Genomic DNA, 20064 nt, shown 5'->3' with positions numbered 1-20064 from the left:
CTGTCAGTGAAAACATGACTCATTCTCTATCAGCTTCTCAATATCATTTCACTATTTCAACAAATTATTTGTGGCCATTTGAGGCTAATAAATATCACATTTTCATGGCAACTGTTAATAAAGTTCCCTATCTTGTCTGAGCATGGCTTCTCATTACCGTGGTAACAATTATCCTAGCAGTCTGCTCCCTATCAGAGTGACAGATCGGATGGGATGATATCTTTTTGAAAGCTTTTCCCAAAACAGAAAAAGAACAGACGATGAGGCAAAGCGCGAAAAAGAAAAAAGATTCATAAAAAAAAGACCAGCAATGATATTTAAAATGAGTTGTTCAAAGCTTAACAGTTGCTATCACAACTATCACAGATACGGGATATTTTACTGAGATTTACATCAAATGGTTGATTTGGGTGCCCTTAAACTTTCTCTAAGTTAAGCATTCAGAGACTTGAGCTGCAGTTTAAATTCAGAGACATATCCTCCATTAACTTTAGGTTCAGGAGATGATACCTTGAAGGTGTTTCGGTGACGCTTAACGGTAAGGAGTCCTTATTACAGTGCAATTACATGTGTAATTACACTGTAACAAGCATTGTAGTTAATCATAATAATTCAGTTACATTGTAATAACAACATGTGGTAATTGCAATATGAAATTACAGAGGTGTAACAACAACCATGTTTGTTACAAATGGGCAAGTTTCCACTAAATTCACCAATTTAGCGTTTCGTTTCTTCTCAGCTGCGTCCGATTCAGTAATAACTATCACAAGGTTGTAATCTCGTGTGGACAGATGCACTGGGTGTCCCAAGATTACCTACCTGTGAATGCACACTTTAAAATGTACACTCAATGTTGTTGCTAGCACCTGCCCCCCAAAAAAGGTACCATCTGGGTTGAGTTTACAAAAAAATATGTGGGTCAACCTCACTGACTGGGTTCTTCTATACGGTGTCCTCCTCAAGTGTGTGTCATGCTCAAGTGGGTGTCATGCTCAAGTGGGAGGTACACCACAGAGTTACATGTAAAATCTGCATAAGTATAATGCAATTACAAGGTGTTACATAGGATTTAGCGAGGTCAAATGATGTGTCTCTTGAGGGGTACATGCTTGTAATTAAAGTATACTTATATAGTACATTACCCATCCTGACAACCTGGCCCTAATTTGAAAGCTTGTAGACCAGTGGTTCCAAAACTTTTTATAGTCCCGTACCCCTTCAAACATTCAAGCTCCAGCTGCGTAGCCCCTCCAGCACCAGGGTCAGCACACTCTCAAATGTTGTTTTTTGCCATCATTGTAAGACTGCCACACACACACTATACGATACATTTATTAAACATAAGAGTGAGTGTGAGTTTTTGTCACAACCCGGCTCGTGGGAAGTGACAAAGAGCTCTTATAGGACCAGGGCACAAATAATAATATAATAATAATCAATAATGTTGGTCTTTATTTAACAGTCTTACAGATAAAACCTTATTTGTTCATTGAAAATTGTGAATAACTCACCACAGGTTAATGAGAATGGTGTGCTTGAAAGGATGCACATAACTCCGCAATGTTGGGTTGTATTGAAGAGAGTCTCAGTCTTATATCATTTTCCACACAGTCTGTGCCTGTATTTAGTTTTCATGCTAGTGAGGGCCGAGAATCCACTCTCACATAGGTACGTGGTTGCAAAGGTCATCAGTGTCTTATCAGCGTGATTTGCCAAGGCAGAATACTCTAAGTGCAGCGCAATCCAGAAATCTGGTAATGGCTTCTGATTAAATAAATTTTTTACAGAACCGCTTGTTGCAATTTCGATGGGGCTCTCTTGTTCACATATCGGTAAGTGGACTGGAGGCAGGGCATGAAAGGGATAACGAATCCAGTTGTTTGTGTCATCTGTTTCGGGAAAAGTACCTGCGTAATTGCTCACCCAACTCACTTAGGTGCTTCACTATATCACATTTGACATTGTCTGTAAACTTCATTTGCACACAAAAAACTCATACCATGATAGAAAAACATGTGTTTTGTGCAGACAGAGAAGAGCTCCAACTTCTTAATCATAGCCTCAATTTTCTCCCGCACACTGAATATAGTTGCGTAGAGTCCCTGTAATCCTAGATTCAGATCATTCAGGTGAGAAAAAACAGCACCCAGATAGGTCAGTCGTGTGAGAAACTCATCATCATGCAACCTGTCAGACAAGTGAAAATGATGGTCAGTAAAGAAAACTTTAAGCTCGTCTCTCAATTAAAAACAAACGTGTCAACACTTTGCCCCTTGATAACCAGCGCACTTCTTTCTGTATGTTGTAAAAGCGTTACATGGTCGCTGCCCATATCATTGCATAGTGCAGAAAGTACACGAGAGTTCAGGGGCCTTGCTTTAATAAAGTTAACCATTTTCACTGTAGTGTCCAAAACATCTTTCAAGCTGTCAGGCATTCCCTTGGCTGCAAGTGCCTCTCGGTGGATGCTGCAGTTTACCCAAGTGGCGTCAGGAGCAACTGATTGCACGCGCATTACCACTCCACTATGTCTCCCTGTCATGGCTTTTGTGCCATCAGTACAGATACCAACACATCTTGACTACCAAATTCCATTTGATTTCACAAATCTGTCCAGTACTTTAAAAATATAATCTCCTCTTGTCCTGTTTCCAGTGGTTTGCAGAAGAGGATGTCTTCCTTAATTGACCCCCCATAAACATAATGGACATATACCATAAACATAATGTCCATGCTAGCTGGGCTAACAACAAATGTAGAATTACTGATGCTAGCATTGGATGTGCGCGTGGAAGCAGAACAACTTGTGTCGTCGACAGGTCTGCACCTGTCGACGACACAAGTTGTTCTGCTGGTAGTAGCAGTACTACCGGTAGAGCTGTTATGTGTCTCTATGGACGTGGGCCTTACTTTTTTTAACCATTTATCAATTTTCGAGCAAACGGAATGAGCAACAGCTACATTTGGCTACATACGGACCGTTAGTGGAGTAACAGTTAATGTGATTGGATGTTAATTATTTGACTAGGCTACCTTTATTTGACATTGTGTTGTTATTTCGCTGAACACTAGATGGTTCAATTTTATTTTTGGCAGTGAAACTGTAACGATGTGCACTGAGAGTCGGGAAGCAAGTTCAGGGAGTGAGTGTTTTAATAAATAAACGTAATATAATACAAAACAAGAAAACACAAACAACGCACAGACATGACACAGAAACAATGGCGCCTGGGTAAGGAACCAAAGGGAGTGACATACTGTATATAGGGCAGGTAATTAAGGAGGTGATGGAGTCCAGGTGAGTGTCATAATGTGCTGATGCGCGTAACGATGGTGACAGGTGTGCGCCATAACGAGCAGCCTGGTGACCTTGAGGCTGGAGAGGGAGCACACTTGACAGAAACGAGGCTACTCAGGCGAAGGAAAAAAACTCACCCAAATGTACAGCCCCTTTGGAAAACATAAATGGACTGTTTGAAAATGTGAATTATTTTTTAACACAAAAAAAATAAATGTGAATCACATTTTTATTTGGCGTACCCCCGTCGGCATTGCACATACCCCTGGGGGAACACCTGTTCTAGAAGCACCATCCAAGTGAGACAATATAAACACACTAGTACACCACAGAGTACTTGTAAGATCTGCATACACACATTGTAATTACTAGGTGTTACACAGGATTTAGCTAGTTAACATTTTTAAGCATATCTTGAGGGGTAGTTACTTGTAATTATTGTGTACCTACAAAGTATGCTTCCCATCCTGACAATCTAATAGTCAGCTTCAGAAAACGCCATCCAAGTGAGTAAATAAACACACTAATATACCACAGAGTACATATCTGTAATGTCTGCATAAGTACAAGGTAGTCGCTAGTTGTAACACAGGATTTAGCTATCTAAAGTCAAGTGTAACTTTGAAGCAACCTGTGATCAATTTCTATATAAGTACTTGCTACTCGTTACCAAGTGAAAATACCTACAAACAAAAGATGAGCTTCTCCCGTCCCGATATTTTCAAACGTTTGATTTTATCGGCACAAAATCTGCAATGCTCTTGTAGTGTGAGATATGCAATGATCCTTTTTGAGTACGGTGATCAGCGATAGCCAATGAGAGCTCGCCAGAGAAGAAGCCAGTGAGATGATGACGTTGTTTCGCATCACCCAGAATGTGTACTCTCCTGCAGGAGCCATGACTACTACTAGTATTATAGTGGCAAAATGACAAACTTTGTTATGCACATGAGCCTTAAAACCTGTACATTTCCACTGTCTGTTTCTCTCACGTAAGAAGAAGCCAGTGTTTTTCATCTTGTTTCTGAGTAACTTGGTCACGCGGCCAAAGACAAAGAGCCTCTGAGAGTGACCACAGCTTTTGGTCCTGTTCTTTTCGTAGCTTTCAAGGGCACAGCTGTGTGGAGATATGAAGAGAACAGAGGCTAGCTTGAGCAACAGCGACAATTCTATCAACAGAAAGGAGTAACAAAACTGTTGATATCACCAGCTATGTTCCCACCATGATCTCACATACCTGCTAAACTGCCACGCAGACAGGTTGTATTTTCCTATAAAGGCTGAGACCCAACTCTTGTTTGTTGGGCTCTTAACTCTTCACTGTTGAGTGGATTGTTAACCAGCTCCAGATTAGTAAATCCAATAATAAAAAGTTGTTGTTTTTAAGTTGTTCTCTTCCCTTCGATTAGAATTTCCACGACAGTATACATTTGTACTTGCTTTTAACCAAAGCATCAAATCGTTACAGCTCTGAAGTTTATAAGCTTTGAATGTTATTCAATGTTATTCAATTCAAAATCTTGGCTAGACATTTTAACTCTGTATGGCAAGCGTGAATGTCTGACTGAAAACATTTATGAGGCTGCTTTGAGCTCGTTTTAGCTACGTTAACAATCTAAAGACATCATCATATCCATGTTTTCGCAAGACAGCGTGGTATCAACAATCCTCACGACCAAGTGAAGAATCTTGTAGTGTGTGACCCCGTCTGTGAAACATCATTTAGTGTGCGCACCACGTTGGCAAGAGAAAGAAACTACAGGAAAGACGATCGTTTAATGTGAGAGGCTCAGCGAGGTTAGGATTTTGAAAGTCAACTTTAAACTGGCTTTAGTCAACTTTATTGCAACATGTAAAAATACCTAATATTTTTTCAAAATTGCAAGAATTTTTATTGTTAGATTTATAATTGGATTAATTGGATTCAACAAATATATAGGCCTACTCAATAACATAAAAATAACTATGCTAGTGGTGGTGAGTAGTCATCTAGATAGTTCAATTAGAAGAACAGGATTGTCCTTATGTTTCGTTTTAACATTACAAGTAATAATGGAAATCGACAACTCTCTGCTTTCATCTGTTTCTTTGTTGTAAGCATTTGCTGCTTCAGTGTCTTTAGATATTTTTGTCAGATGTTACTATGGAATACTGAAGTATAATTACAAGCATTTCATAAGTGTCAAAGGCTTTTATTGACAATTACATGAAGTTGATGCAAAGAGTCAATATTTGCAGTGTTGACCCTTGCATGCTGCCCTGGCATGCTGTCAATTAACTTCTGGGCCACATCCTGACTGATGGCAGCCCATTCTTGCATAATCAATGCTTGGAGTTTGTCAGAATTTGTGGGGTTTTGTTTGTCCACCTGCCTCTTGAGGACTGACCACAAGTTCTCAATGGGATTAAGGTCTGGGGAGTTTCCTGGCCATGGACCCAAAATATCGATGTTTTCTTCCCCGAGCCACTTAGTTATCACTTTTGCCTCATGGCAAGGTGCTCCATCATGCTGAAAAGGCATTGTTCGTCACCAAACTGTTCCTGGATGGTTGGGAGAAGTTGCTCTCGGAGGATGTGTTGGTACCATTCTTTATTCATGGCTGTGTTCTTAGGCAAAATTGTGAGTGAGCCCACTCCCTTGGCTGAGAAGCAACCCCACACATGAATGGTCTCACGATGCTTTACTGTTGGCATGACACAGGACGGTAGCGCTCACCTTGTCTTCTCCGGATAAGCTTTTTTCCGGATGCCCCAAACAATCGGAAAGGGGATTCATCAGAGAAAATGACTTTACCCCAGTCCTCAGCAGTCCAATCCCTGTACCTTTTGCAGAATATCAGTCTGTCCCTGATGTTTTTCCTGGAGAAGTGGCTCCTTTGCTGCCCTTCTTGACACCAGGCCATCCTCCAAAATTCTTTACCTCACTGTGCGTGCAGATGCACTCACACCTGCCTGCTGCCATTCCTGAGCAAGTTCTGTACTGGTGGTGCCCCGGTCACGCAGCTGAATCAACTTTAGGAGACGGTCCTGGCGCTTGCTGGACTTTCTTGGGCGCCCTGAAGCCTTCTTCACAACAATTGAACCGCTCTCCTTGAAGTTCTTGATGATCCAATAAATGGTTGATTTAGGTACAATCTTACTGGCAGCAATATCCTTGCCTGTGAAGCCCTTTTTGTGCAAAGCAATGATGACGGTGCGTGTTTCCTTGCAGGCAAGCATTGTTGACAGAGGAAGAACAATGATTCCAAGCACCGCCCTCCTTTTGAAGCTTACAGTCTGTTATTCGAACTCAATCAGCATGACAGAGTGATCTCCAGCCTTGTCCTCGTCAACGCTCACACCTGTGTTAACGAGAGAATCACTGACATGATGTCAGCTGGTCCTTTTGTGGCAGGGCTGAAATGCAGTGGGAATGTTTTTTGGGGGATTCAGTTCATTTGCATGGCAAAGAGGGACTTTGCAATTAATTGCAATTCATCTGATCACTCTTCATAACACTCTGGAGTATATGCAAATTGCCATCATACAAACTGAGGCAGCAGACTTTGTGAAAATTAATAATTGTGTCATTCTCAAAACTTTTGGCCACGACTGTACTAGTTATTATCAGGGTTTTTGTTCGCAAGCAATTGCCGATAAAAAAAAATGTAAAGCCCGGAAAATAGAACTGTTGTCGGCCAAAATGGCTGGGAGAATAAAAATCCCATTGCAAAATAATGCTTCTTAATCATTGATAGAAATACCAGATGAAATACATTTGACTGTCATGCTTATTGGGCTATAGGTTAATTTGCATAATTTAGTGGAATTAAATTGGCCTGTGTATATTTTCGTTAGTCATCATGTATCTTATTTAGCCAACTGTCACACGCGCACAGTATACAGAGCCTATTTTGAGCGGGATTTCTCCTAAAGCTCCTCAGCTTGTTGCTGCTGGAGTAAAATGTGTGTTTATAAGCCCATTGATTGTGCAACAATTCTAAATGTCTTCTCACTTCGGTTTCAATGGTCATTTTAGTGTTATTATTGCATTTAATTTTATCTCAAGTCTGTAATTGGAGATGGCAACTTTCACACTTCTGAGACTGAAAAACGACACATAATTGCAGTGTACACAACTTAAATATAATTCCAATTAGCCTCGTTACCTACTTGAAAAGTAAACCGTGTCCAAATAAACACTTCTTAAGTACACTCACAGAAAACAAGTCTTGGATAAGTCGCAATTAATAAGAGGCTAATTAAGTCAGTTTTTCATTATGTTCTCCCAGAAAACCAGAACTAAAATAATGACAGGTCCTATCCTTCTGCCAGACAAGAGGTCAGCCTCTGTAGTTGAGTGGGCTTGGCAGTCCTTTCTCCTGTTTTGATAGATATCAGTGGAAAAAAGTAATGTCACTCCAGCAACACCCTACATTCCTCAAGAGTGTAATGAGAGCCCATTGGCCTCAGTCTCCCAGCATTCACTGGTGCCTTGGGAAAACTTTGCTCATCCAATAAGAGGTCTCCCACTGCTCGTCAGCTTTAAAGAGGCTGAGACCTCAGATCTGCTCATCTCATAATCGCACTGTAACAGCAGCTGTGGCTACACTCGGCCATTAACCCCAAGGCTAGGGTGTAGAGCAGAACAGCACTCACAGACAGAGATTACGGCCGGTTGATCAGCTGCTCCCTTGCAGCCTTGGCTCGGTGCTACTGACAGTGGGTTCTCCACGAGGGAGACGGCATCGCATAGCCAATGTAGCGTACTCTATGTGAAATCAATGTTTCAAGGAATATTAAAAGCCCATGTGTAGTCAAAACCAATGCTGAGCCAACCAAACAAAGAAAATAAGCACAGGAATGGAATAGAAGAGTTAAAGAGAAATTTCACCTCATTAGTTGCAGAATCTAATTAAAGGCGCTTGGGTGTCACATCACTGGGGTTTCTCTTCCTCGCTGAGAGGTGAGCTGCGCTAGCTGCATAGTGACCAGGGACACACGGTGTGGTGTGGACAGGACAGGGAGGGAGTATTGATATGCAAATACTGCTACTCATTAGCTGCAATTAATTAGAGGCAGGCTGCTGTGTGCCGCTGTGCTAGCAGTCAGATCGGCCAAGCTGTTTATCTGGAAACAAGAGATGCACATGAAACCATGTAGGCTGGGACTGATGAAGGGAGGGGAAGAAGAACAAACACTGTGGAAGAGAGACGGAATGAAAGGAAGCGAGACGGCAAAGAAAGATAGAGCGAGAGAGATACAGAGAGAGAGAGAGAGACAGAGACGTTGACAAGAAAGGACGGAATTGTGTAGCAAGGCGAGAAAGGGAGGATAAGGTTGAACATGAGTGTATTGCCTGTGGACAATAGGTAGAGGTGAGAAGAGAGATGTTTTGACTGCTCAGTCCTGAGGTGGTGGCAAGTCACACCTGAGAGATCTGACCAGCTGACAATGACTTCCTTCCAAGGCAATGCTCTCGATAAGACAGTGACAAGAGGTCAGTCACACACGCACAGAGAGCGACTTAAAAAGGAGATGTCCACCCTCTCCACACTCACCAGACACAGAGCAAGGGTATCTCAACTATATCCAGTGAGGAGGCCTCTTATTTCCAAAGACACAAAACTGTTTTCTTCCCATTCCGAGCCTCACGACAGCTGGAGCCAGCAAAGCAAAGAGAGGAAGGTGATGATGGGATGTCAACGCACTCATTTCTCTGTCTTCAGACTGGCAGCCGTAGCTTAGCCCCGGGGGCTTCCTCCGCTATCTAACTGAACACAACCTTTCTATACCTCTGCCACTCTCTTTTCTCTCTACTTCCATCCTGGCCTACATTCTCTCCCTATACAATTCAGTTAATCTCCCTGTGATGCACAACCGATGTACACAGTTCACACCATTTCTCCTTGCTCTCTCCCATCTTCTCTTCAAGACTTTCAGTAAGATAAGGCATATTGCTAGTTTCGCAGTGAGCCAATATATTCATTTTTTTCTCTTCTTCTTAATATTTTAAAGACTTGCAGGGCAAACAGCCACCAATCTCTGCTAGCATGACAACTGTGTTGTGACAAACAAAAAAGGCAGAAAAGTATTTTCTGATTTTCACACTCAAGGTTTCCTTTCAACTCTCAACCTTGCTTTCTCTCTCTTTTCTTCCTCAATAATGTGTATGCAACCGTTCAAAAGTTTGGGGCCACTTAGAAATGTCCTTGTTCTTGAAAGAAAAGCATTTTTTTCGTCCATTAAAATTACATCAAATTGATCTGAAATACAGTGTAGACATTGTTAATGTTGTAAATGACTATTATAGCTGGAAACGGCAGATTTTTTATGGAATATGTACATAGGTTTATTATTAGCAACCATCACTCCTGTGTACCAATGGCCCGTTGTGTTAGCTAATCCAAGTTTATAATTCTAAAGGCTAATTGAACATAAGAAAACCCTTTTGCAGTTATGTTAGCACAGCTAAACAATGTTGTCCTGATTAAAGAAGCAATAAAACTGGCCTTCTTTAGACTAGTTGAGTATCTGGATCATCGATTACAGGCTCAAAATGGCCAGAAACAAAGAACTTTCTTCTGAAACTCGTTAGTCCATTTTTGTTCTGAGAAATGAAGGCTATTCCATACGAGAAATTGCCAAGAAACTGAAGATCTTGTACAACACTGTGTACTACTCTCTTCACAGAACAGCACACACTGGCTCTAACCAGAATAGAAAGAGGAGTGGGAGGCCCTGGTGCACAACTGAGCAAGAGGATAAGTACATTAGAGTGTCTAGTTTGAGAAACAGACACCTCACAAGTCCTCAACTGGCAGCTTCATTAAATAGTACCTGCAAAACACCAGTCTCAATGTCAACAGTGAAGAGGCGTTGACATTGAGACATTTCTAGGCAGAGTTGCAAAGAAAAAGCCATATCTCAAACTGGTCAAGAAAAAGAAAAGATTAAGATGGGCAAAGGAACACAGACCTTGGACAGAGGAACTCTGCCTAGTAGGCCAGCATCCCAGAGTCGCCTCTTCACTGTTGACGTTGAGACTGGTGTTTTGCGGGTACTATTTAACGAAGCTGCCATTTGTGGTTGCTGATAATGGGCCTCTGTACGGGCCTCTATGTAGATATTCCATTAAAGATCAGCCGTTTCCAGCTGCAATAGTAATTTACAACATTAACAATGTCTACACTGTATTTCTGATCAGTTTGATGTCATTTTAAATGGACAAAAAAGTTGCTTTTCTTTCAAAAACAAGGAAATTCCTAAGTGACCCCAAACCTTTGAACGGTAGTGCACGTTTATACATGAATTCCTCCTGAATCATTATAATAAGTCCCAAACCACCATGTCATTTTGTGGCCTTGTGGCTGATCCAGTTGGTATTCATTTTATCAGGATGATAAAAGTGTCTGTGTGTGTGTGTGTGTCTCAAATGGGTTGAAATATGAAGTGCTTTAATGGACAATGTGAGAGACTGCCTTCCACATCAGAGAGACAGGCAGGCACTGAAAGAACTGACAACAACTTAAGAGAGCACCGAGAGCCAACCACTAAGAGAAACTGGGAGTTTAATTTTGCCTCTTATCATTCCATAGCCAGAGCCGCCTGTAGGGCAGGGTGTTATTATGAAGAGATACTATATTGTTATCTGGTTTATGACATTGTGAATGTCTGTCTGGAGCTCAGAGACATTATTCACGTTGCAACTGTGTGGAGAGGTTAGGTATGCCTATGCCTACAAGACGAGGCATCTAAACTATCGTCTCAAGTAAGAAACTGTTTTTAGTGCTCTGTACTCACAAGACATTGATCCAAAGTAGGAACTCTATCCGTTGAAGTAAAAAAATAGCCTTTCTCAATGCCGATGCCCTCCCAGTTGGCAAGGTAGCATACGACTTAAGTTCGTCTTCTGCTGTTCTTCTGATTAACAAAATAGGTGAGCAACAAAGTGTCTCGCTTGATCAGGTTTGCTTCTGAAAGACATCAACATGTGACTAGATGTTGTAGATGCGGGATGTGGGGTGTATTAGTGATAAGCATGACACAACGCAGGATTGATTTCACAACTCTGAATTGTTCTGCTAAGTTCCCCAAGTGGTGGACTTGAAGTGGTAGGCTAGACGTAAGTTTGAAGTCTGGTAAAAAAAAAGAAGGCTGTTATCTCAAACTAACTTTAAATGTACAGAAGTTGTAACATTTTAAAACATTTCGGGGCAAATAATCTATTTTCACAAATGCAAGCGTTGATTTCACAACTCTAAATTGCCCTGATACAGCCTTCCCAAATAGACATTAGTTTGGGGTGACGGAGTCTGTAAGATAAAAGGGTGCCTATTGAGAAAGAGGCATCTCAATAGTCCAAAAAGTGGCTTTCTTTCCTCTTCTCCTGTCCTCCATCTCTACCATTCTGAAAGACACGCCCAAGGGAAAGCAAACCCATTGGCAGTCTTCCGTCAAATTTGTTTCACCTATCCTCATGTCTTTCAGGTCATTGCGAAACAGGTAAAGGAGATGAGAAGATACTGCTAGACTATTGAGACGCACCCCAACAGATCATTTTAAAGAGTGTGATGGGATGCTCACATAAACACACTTGAGGGAGGAGTAATATGGGTTCGGATGAGGAAGTAGTCTAGGCCAACTTGCAATAAAGCAACCTACCCTACACCCCACAATTACTACCCCTCTCATGGTCTTCAACTACAACAACGAAATACCTCATTCAATATCTCCTCCACCAGCTTGCTATTAGTGGAGCTCAACTTGTACCTTTAAACATGTAATTAGTTTCAACAAAACGGGAAGCAAAGAACAGCTGAAATGAAAACCCCTGCCTTACCCATACAGTCTCACTCAGGCGGAGTCCCCCAAGTCCCCATGAGTTTCAACGTCAGGCGTTCTCAGCTTAATTGTGCCCCACTTATTTTTAATTAAAGTTTCCTTTGTGTGGTTTAAATTGTGGCTGGGGAGATGACATTAAGTAAGGGAATGCGTCCTTGTTCCGTCAGTGGTTTAATGAAGACAGACAGGTTTTCCGTGTACTGACGTCACTAACCCGTTGTGTGGAGTCCAGGACGGACTTCTGCATGATCTCCTAGCAGTAGCATTAGGGTGACATAAAGACCAAATAAACCAGACAGACCAACACTTCAGTATTCCGTCCCTCTGGCCAATCTGAAATTTCAAGCTACACCGAGCGCGGGGTTGGCACAGGAGGCTAGACTTACTGCTGAACTTAATTGAAGTTTTGGGTGAGATGCACGCATCAATTGGCACTACCGACAGACAATCCCCCTCCTGGAATCAGAATCTGTCTTGCTGAGTTCTTAAGCGTCCTCGGTGTTAGTCCTAGCAGATCTCTGGCGCCCCCTGTCAACCAAACACGGAACAAATGCTTGGCTCTAACTACTGTATCAACTCTCACCCTCTAGCTTAACACTGAGAGCTGTCAATGCCACTAAAACACATTTTAAAACGCCAAATGAAGGACTCTTGTCTCTCAAACCCATGCACAGTTTAAGTACAACTTTTATTAATACTGGAATCATCACAGTGCGTTTTGTTACATTAGCAGTGACTAAAGTTAACAAAATTAAAAGGATTAATATTACAAAAAGAAAAACTTTAATAAATTAAAGAAGAAGAGAAGGAGAGAAAGTAGAGGACAGACAACAGCACCTGTAGCGTTACGTGACTCCATTGGAGGGAGGGGTTTTTGTACAAAAACATATGCACACATCATATCTCTTCACAATACTGTAATGAAAATAATGACCTTCATAAAAACTGTGGCAAGGGTCAAGTTCATAGTCGCAGTGGTTTAGCTTTCATATTGGATTGGGCTTTGGGAAGAGGAAGGGGAAGAGAGAAGAAACCTCAGAGAATCCACAAGTGATAAGACATTCAGTTCTGTTACCATGGCACCTGGAAACGCGAGTCACCTCCTCCCTGCCTGACTACATCTCAGGAGCTGACAGTGTTGAGTTAACGGATGGTGACATCGTTGTGGCGTGACTTTATTGGCCTTTTAAATAGACGGGGACAGGCTGTGTGTGGGTGGGAGAGTGGGCGTGTAGCTACCTTGTGTCGAGAGTCTATGTTCTTCAATCAGTGTCAGAGATCCTCAACATACGTCAGGGCAGACTTCACGAGCACGAAGACACACCGTCGCAACGCCTGTAGACAATGTAAACAAACTACTCCTAGACCACGTACAGTATAACCTCCATGCAGGACCTACACCCCATAGCTGCCCAGCTTGATTCAATCTCTGCCCTCACATATGCTTAAACATAGTAATTATAAGCTAGTTAAAGGAAAAAGGGTTTGGGCTTTTTGGCCATCTTATAACGGCGCAGAGCGATTTGCAAGGTCACAGTACGGCTGTGTGTCTACTGGTGGCACATTAACACCAGCCTAAACTATAAAGGCATACAGTGTTACGGTCTATGTTGGCCAGAATGATTATAGTCCAGAGGTTTTCCTGACAGTCACACACTCTTTCTAAATGTTCTTACAGTAATAAGGCTGATTAACCAAGCTCTTATCCAGGACTAAGAGTGTTGTGTTAGGCAAGGCATCATGGAGATCAATGAGACCCATAGACTGCTGTTACATATCCAGTATCCCACATTATGAATGAGTTCCATCGTTATTTCTACATAGCTTAGCGGGGGGAGAAAGGTATTAAATCGCACACAGTGAAACTCAAAAGGCAATGAAAGCCCATTTTCTCTATTGAAATTGTGAGAGGTCTGTATAAGTGTATTCAAAAAGCTATTTAAAAGAGCGGAATTTGCGACCGAGGCTGTATTGCAGAGACAAAGAAGTGAAAAATACATCTCTACACAGCACTGTGTAACCTTCTCTCAACATGAAAAGAAAAGTATATTATGCTCTAACACTCCCATCAACCCATTTGCTCCATTCCCTACAACGACAGCGCTAACACCATGGACACGCCACCCGTGGCTAGCACAACAGGATACACAGACAAACAACTCACCCGATTTGAGAGAGAGATAAGTCAAATGGGCACTCACTTAGAGTGAAGTTAAGGCTTAATTAAAATGATTTCATTAGCTATAATCCAGCCAGCATGAGTCATCATATCTTTTTCTCAAGGAAGTGTTGTCCTTTTAATGTGAAACTAGCCTTTTATTGTGACGACACAGTTATTCCCTGTCCTTGCATTAGCCCCAGCGGGAAAGTGCTTCAGTCAAAGTCCTGTTGGGGGTTTGGATTAGGCTCTGGTTTAAGAGCTGATGCTGAAGCAGCCTATGGAGTGAGCTGCTAGTGGGAGTTGTGGTGGATGGGGTGGATAAGAGGTTTAAAAGAAACAAGTTCATTCATTGAGTATAAGCGGGGGGTAGCCCACTGGGCAAAATCTAGTCAACGTTGTTTCCACGTCATTTCAACCCATTTCAATCTAAGTGATGACGTTTAATCAACGTGGAAAACTAATTGAATCTGCAAGAAGTCCTCAACGTAAGGGCCTTCCGTCTTTTTTTCGCCCACCTTTTAACCTTAATCCAATGACATCGCAATATTTTGGGGGGATTTCATATTGAATCCTTGTTAGATGTCAACTCAACCAAACGTAAATCAAAACGAGACATTAAACTGACGTCTGTGCCCAGCGGGAGGATGGCGAGAACCAAGTGATAGTGAGGAAAGAGGGAAAGAGAGTCTGGACCCAGAGACAGCCCAGCCGCGGGAGTGTGAGGGAGCGAGGTGACTGCTAGTCATTCACCATGGTGTCTAGGGAGAGTGTCACTTCATCCCAGACAGAGAGATACAACTGAGACTGACATCCCTGTAGTTTCCCATGTAGGGGTCCTCTCTAGTCTCAGCCTAACACACACTCACCAACAGCCCTGCCTCCCTCACCCTGTCTTGTCTCTGTGCCACATCCTGTCTTTCTCTCGCTCTAATGCTCTGATAGAAGTGATGGTTACAGAGTTGGGTTCTCGGGAACGGTAAGGAGCATCACACACAATCAGAATGAAGCAGAGTAATCCAAGCATGACAAGAAATTGGAACAGAATAATTGCCAGAGTTACATCTGCACATTTAAAAAGACAGTAAACATGTTTACCTTTTTGTTAGATAAGAAGTCGTATTATTAAATTGGCTAATAAACACACTCCCATATTGCTGTCATACACTGTACATTTGACATTTGCCTTTTTTAATTCAGTAATGCGAAATAATGTGAGTTGAACTCCTTTTTAAAAATTCTAGCGATTTGACTTGCACAATTAAGTGTTCACCTTCTTATACAATATGTGCATGTATATATGTATATATACATATACATCGTTATGACCTGTGCTTTTCAGAAATTCTCTGGATGAGCATCCTCTAGTCCAGAATGCACTGTGGCAGGGGAGGTCACTTCCACCCTGGGCTGCTGGTCACTTCCACCCACACTGCTGGTCCCTCCCCTTCCTCCGCCACTCCGCCCCACCCCACCCTGTCACACCCACACTCACCTACTCCCACACACATACCCTCTTCAGCCCCCTCGCTGAAGTACTATTTCTGAGTTCATGACAAAAGTTCTCTCCAGCAGAGGAGCGACATTCTACAACAGCGGGTGTTTCTCTCACCTTCTCAAAGCAGATCCTCGCTTTAAAACAGCCACAGGCATTTCTAAAACGGTGCTCTATTTAGGCCAAATAAATAAATAAGCATTGAGATACATTTTGTAATGGCCATTGTTGTCGAGGTGAGGACATCAACAGTCACTGCTAGGGAGCATGGACTAACCCATGAAGTTCATCACTACCCTACAGTACAACGGTCAGAATAATGCTCTCTCTGCCTGCTCAGAACCTATGTCACTGTGATATACTGTTCTCTGAAGAAGATTTTTTTATTTATTTATTGATAAAAGCAAGACTACAGCATAACATTATTGCAAAAATATGGCAACATAATTTTCTGAAAGGTTACTCTATTTTCATACAGTTTCTAGTCTTGACTTCCTCCTGTGCGTCTGACTCTTAACTCGGGCTTACTGTATGAACAGGCAGTGAAATACTCATTCCATCTCTCTCCGCTGCATCAACTCTCTTCCAGCTAACTCTGTAAACATAAATACCCCCCTTCTTCCTCCCAATCTGGCAACCCCTTACATTATCCTCACTGTTTCTCCCTGGCTATAGTCACTCTTTCATTCTTATGTCCTTAGCAAAGCCAGCTCCTGCGTAGGGCTGCACAAGGTTCAAATGAGCTATGGATCTCATGTTTGAGACTCACAACAGGTGATGACAAGGACTGCAGCTTACCATACCCCACTTTACATAAATGTTATGATCTCCATTATAAATCCGTTTTTGGAATTCAAAAATTTTCAGCACGGACCCATTGTACATAATCATTCCCCCAATCCAGTATGCTTCCGTTCCCGTTTCCCACCTTTCTTTATCACTTCCTTTTTCGATCTTCCTATTCTCTCACCAATCGAACTGCTTCGCTCACTGGTCCGTGGCAGGCACTCAGCACACCGCATGGCAACCAACTGTCTCACTCCCCCAGCACCCTCGTCTCATCACATAGCGTGACCACACTGACTCCTAGTGGTCACACTAGAAATTAACCTTCAAAGTGCTTCAGTTTTCTATGATTTTTCTTCTTTTGTTTTTTAAAACACATCAGGCAAGGACTTGAGAAAAGTCCAGGGCCAAAGTTAGACAGCAACTCTCACGTGTACTTGAGCATGCCTGATGATTGCCTGCGAGTTAAAAAAAGAGAACCTAAACCTAAGATAACAGCTTCTGTTTCTCCTCCACTCCGGAGGCAGAAAATAAAACGCATTTATTGCTCCATTTCCTATTAACATGTTCTCTCTGGATTTAGAAAATATATACGCCTGGCTTCATTTTGTCGTTTCTCGTACAGTGGTAACAGGAAATCAAATGTCACAATAAAAACAGTCCACTGGGCACAGGCGTCCATTCAATGTCTATTCCACGTTGGTGCAATGTAATTACATTAAACTTACGCGGAAACAACGTTGATTTAGCTAGTGTGTGCCCAGTGTGAAGGGTTACAACAAAACGACACAGAGGGGAGAAGCCCCACTCTCAAATACAACCAGCTGACCTGCAGCAGAACTCTGCCCGCCTCTTACACGCACACGCGCGCACACATGCACACACACGCACACTGTTAGCCATGGTTTAAAGCTAACAGTGCATTGTCAGAGCCTTGTGGCCTGAGCCAAAGGGAGAGGGAGAGATGGAGCCCCCCATTGACCCCACTTTTCATCTGTCTCTCTGCCACCTGCTTCCCTCTGCTTTACACTAGAATGGGGGGGGTGGGGGGTAAGAGGTTGAGTGAGGAGTGGGGGGTTGTGGGAGGAGGTGGAGAGGGTGCTGGAAGTCCAGGTCCCTATAAACAGTCCCTCTCTCTCTCAGCAGTCAGTCCAGTCCAGACAGAGTCTTTATATACAGTCTGAGGATCCCCTGGTGATGGTGGTGCTAATTAAACAAACATGCGCCCAGACACGATAGAGTTATAGTGGCCAGAGCCTGTCATTATTATTCATGATTTACTTTTTCATTATCAGCATTATTATTGTTATTTATCATTTACTTCTAATTAAACTTTTTTTTTTGTAATCTTCTGTTGTCATATTTACTTCTTTACTACAGAGTCAGTACTGTATGTAGTAGTTGGGGCACCTCGGTGGGTGCAGGCTGCGCTCCCTCCACTCCGTTGTGGGCCATCACAAAATCCTGGGCGCTGACCTGTCGTTGGAGACGGTCTTGCGGAGACGCACGCCCCTGCGGATGGACACCAGCACGTCGGTGCCTGACCCGGGGGCCTGGGGGTCGTGCTGGGGGGCCGGGCCAGGCGGGGGGTCATCAGGGAGGTTGGCGAAGGGGAACTGTCCCTCCCCAAGGGCATGGGCACTGGCCACCAGCTCTCCTATCTTCTCCACCAGGCTGTGGCGGTTAGCGGCAATCATCTGGTCCTCCTCAGAGCCGTGCTGGACATACACACTCATCTCCATCGCTCCCCCAGACCCCCACGCTGTGTTGGGCAGGCTCAGACGCTTGGGAGAGGCCTTCACATACTCCAACGCGTTGGGGGAGGAGTCATCCGCCACGTAGAACACACACTCCTCACTGCCCACACGTACCGGAGGCCCGGGGTACCCCCCAGGAGCATCAGGCACCGTGGGTGTCTTCACTGGCACTATGGGTGGGCGGATGGGGATGGGGCCCGCGTTGGACAGGGTGCGTCTCACACCCGGCTTGGTGGATGGGGTTCGGCGGATGGTGGCAGTCCCAGGGGTCCCAATGCCCCCTCCCCCTCCAGGCACTCCGCCCTGGGCCCCACTGGGCAGACCAGCGGTGCTGGCCGGCCTCTTGGTCTGGATCATACGGCGGTAGTTCTGGCCGATGTTGCTGTGGCGGGGGATGGTGGAGGACTTGTCAAAGTCAGTTGACGCCTCACCTTCGGCATCTCCATTCACAGAGTAGCAGTCATAATCCGACCCTGGGGGAGAGAGAGAGAGATAGAGGGGTGTGGTGTGTTATTCAGAGGAATAGTATTGCATGCATTATGCTGTTGGGGACGGTTTCCTTGAGCGAGGACAGCGAGTGCATTCTCTGTTGGTTAATGTAAGTGAGGTTGACTTCTGTATGTATTGGTGTTTACTCTACGAGCGAAGGAGTGTACTTGTCAGATTGGTACCCTGAGAGGGGATAGTGTCCTCGGAGCAGGAGGGAGTGGTGGTCTGGGTACTGTAACCACTAGAGTACTGCAGGGAGTCCCTGTTGCTCTTCTGCTGCTCCATGCTGAGACCACGGGTCAGGACCATGGCCAGGTCACTGGCTGCTGGAGACACCTCTTCACCGTGCTGGGAGGAAGTGACAACACATTGTTTTTAGTCATTAAGAAGACACTCATATCCAATGCGACTTACGAGTGCATACATTTTAATACTTTTGTCATACTGGTCCCCCGTGGGAATCGAATGCTCTACCAATAGAGCTACATGGGACTAGTGGACTAACACAGGACTAACACATGATTAGGATGATGACTAAGGATCTAACCGTATCGCAATCAATAGCCTTAGCAAACACTTATCACATGGTAGGAGCACAGGACCACTACCAAGCACAACGGACAGACTATAACCACCAAACTCCAATCCGGGGTTAAAATCCAACAGTTGTGTTATAGCAGCATGTGTCTTGTATTCACCACCATTGCGAGGTAAATCTGCATATTCTCTGTTACCTTGGCAGCGATGGTGGCGGGGTTCATTCGGGACCTCTGGACATCGTCTGGGTGAGCACCAGCATATCCCTGGGAGCCCGGGGATGCCTCGCTCTCCTTCAGCCTATCCAGAGGCTCCTTCCTCCGCTGAAGCGTGGCAGCCAATGGCTGCTCATAAGAACCTGCCTTGGACCAATCCTGAAGAGGTGGGTGTGATTAATAAGAAGCAGTGAGAAAAGCGAACTCTCCAATGAGAGAGACCCGTCCACTATCCAGCAGTTTGACGCCTTTCATCTGGGTACAGTGTGGGGGTAGTTTGGGGGGGGGATTCCTCATCGTGTGTGTGTGAGTGTTTGGTATTGGGCCAAGTCGATGAGTGGGTTTATTGGTTTGAAGCCTTTTGAGTTTGTGAGACTTCGAAAGGTGAAATGGGTGCCACCCATGGCCTGCTCAGTTTAGCAAATCACCACACAGGAGATTTGAAACCAGGGATGTGAGACTGATGGCCAACTACAACAGAAAAGGCACACAGGTTAGGGAGC

The 20064-nt window shown here is 43.7% G+C and overlaps 1 protein-coding gene across 6 annotated transcripts in view; it reads right to left on the bottom strand.

Annotated features, from left to right (window-relative positions):
* Positions 1-12793: 12793 nt before the first annotated feature.
* Positions 12794-20064, bottom strand: part of LOC106587150 (protein MTSS 2) — a 91475-nt gene continuing 84204 nt past the window's right edge. For all 6 annotated transcript variants that reach the window (XM_014175220.2, XM_014175219.2, XM_014175222.2 and 3 more), the window contains 3 exons: positions 19544-19720; positions 18992-19157; positions 12794-18793 (listed from right to left, as the gene is read on the bottom strand). In XM_014175220.2, coding sequence (XP_014030695.1) covers positions 18018-18793; positions 18992-19157; positions 19544-19720 — 1119 coding nt within the window. In that variant the 3' untranslated portion in view covers positions 12794-18017. The remainder of the gene's footprint in view (positions 18794-18991; positions 19158-19543; positions 19721-20064) is intronic.

The sequence above is a fragment of the Salmo salar genome, chromosome ssa26 (assembly GCF_905237065.1).
Source record: "Salmo salar chromosome ssa26, Ssal_v3.1, whole genome shotgun sequence".
NCBI classification, from domain to species: Eukaryota; Metazoa; Chordata; class Actinopteri; order Salmoniformes; family Salmonidae; genus Salmo; species Salmo salar.
Note: the sequence above shows the minus strand (reverse complement) of the source record. Positions and strands in the feature narration are given on the sequence as shown.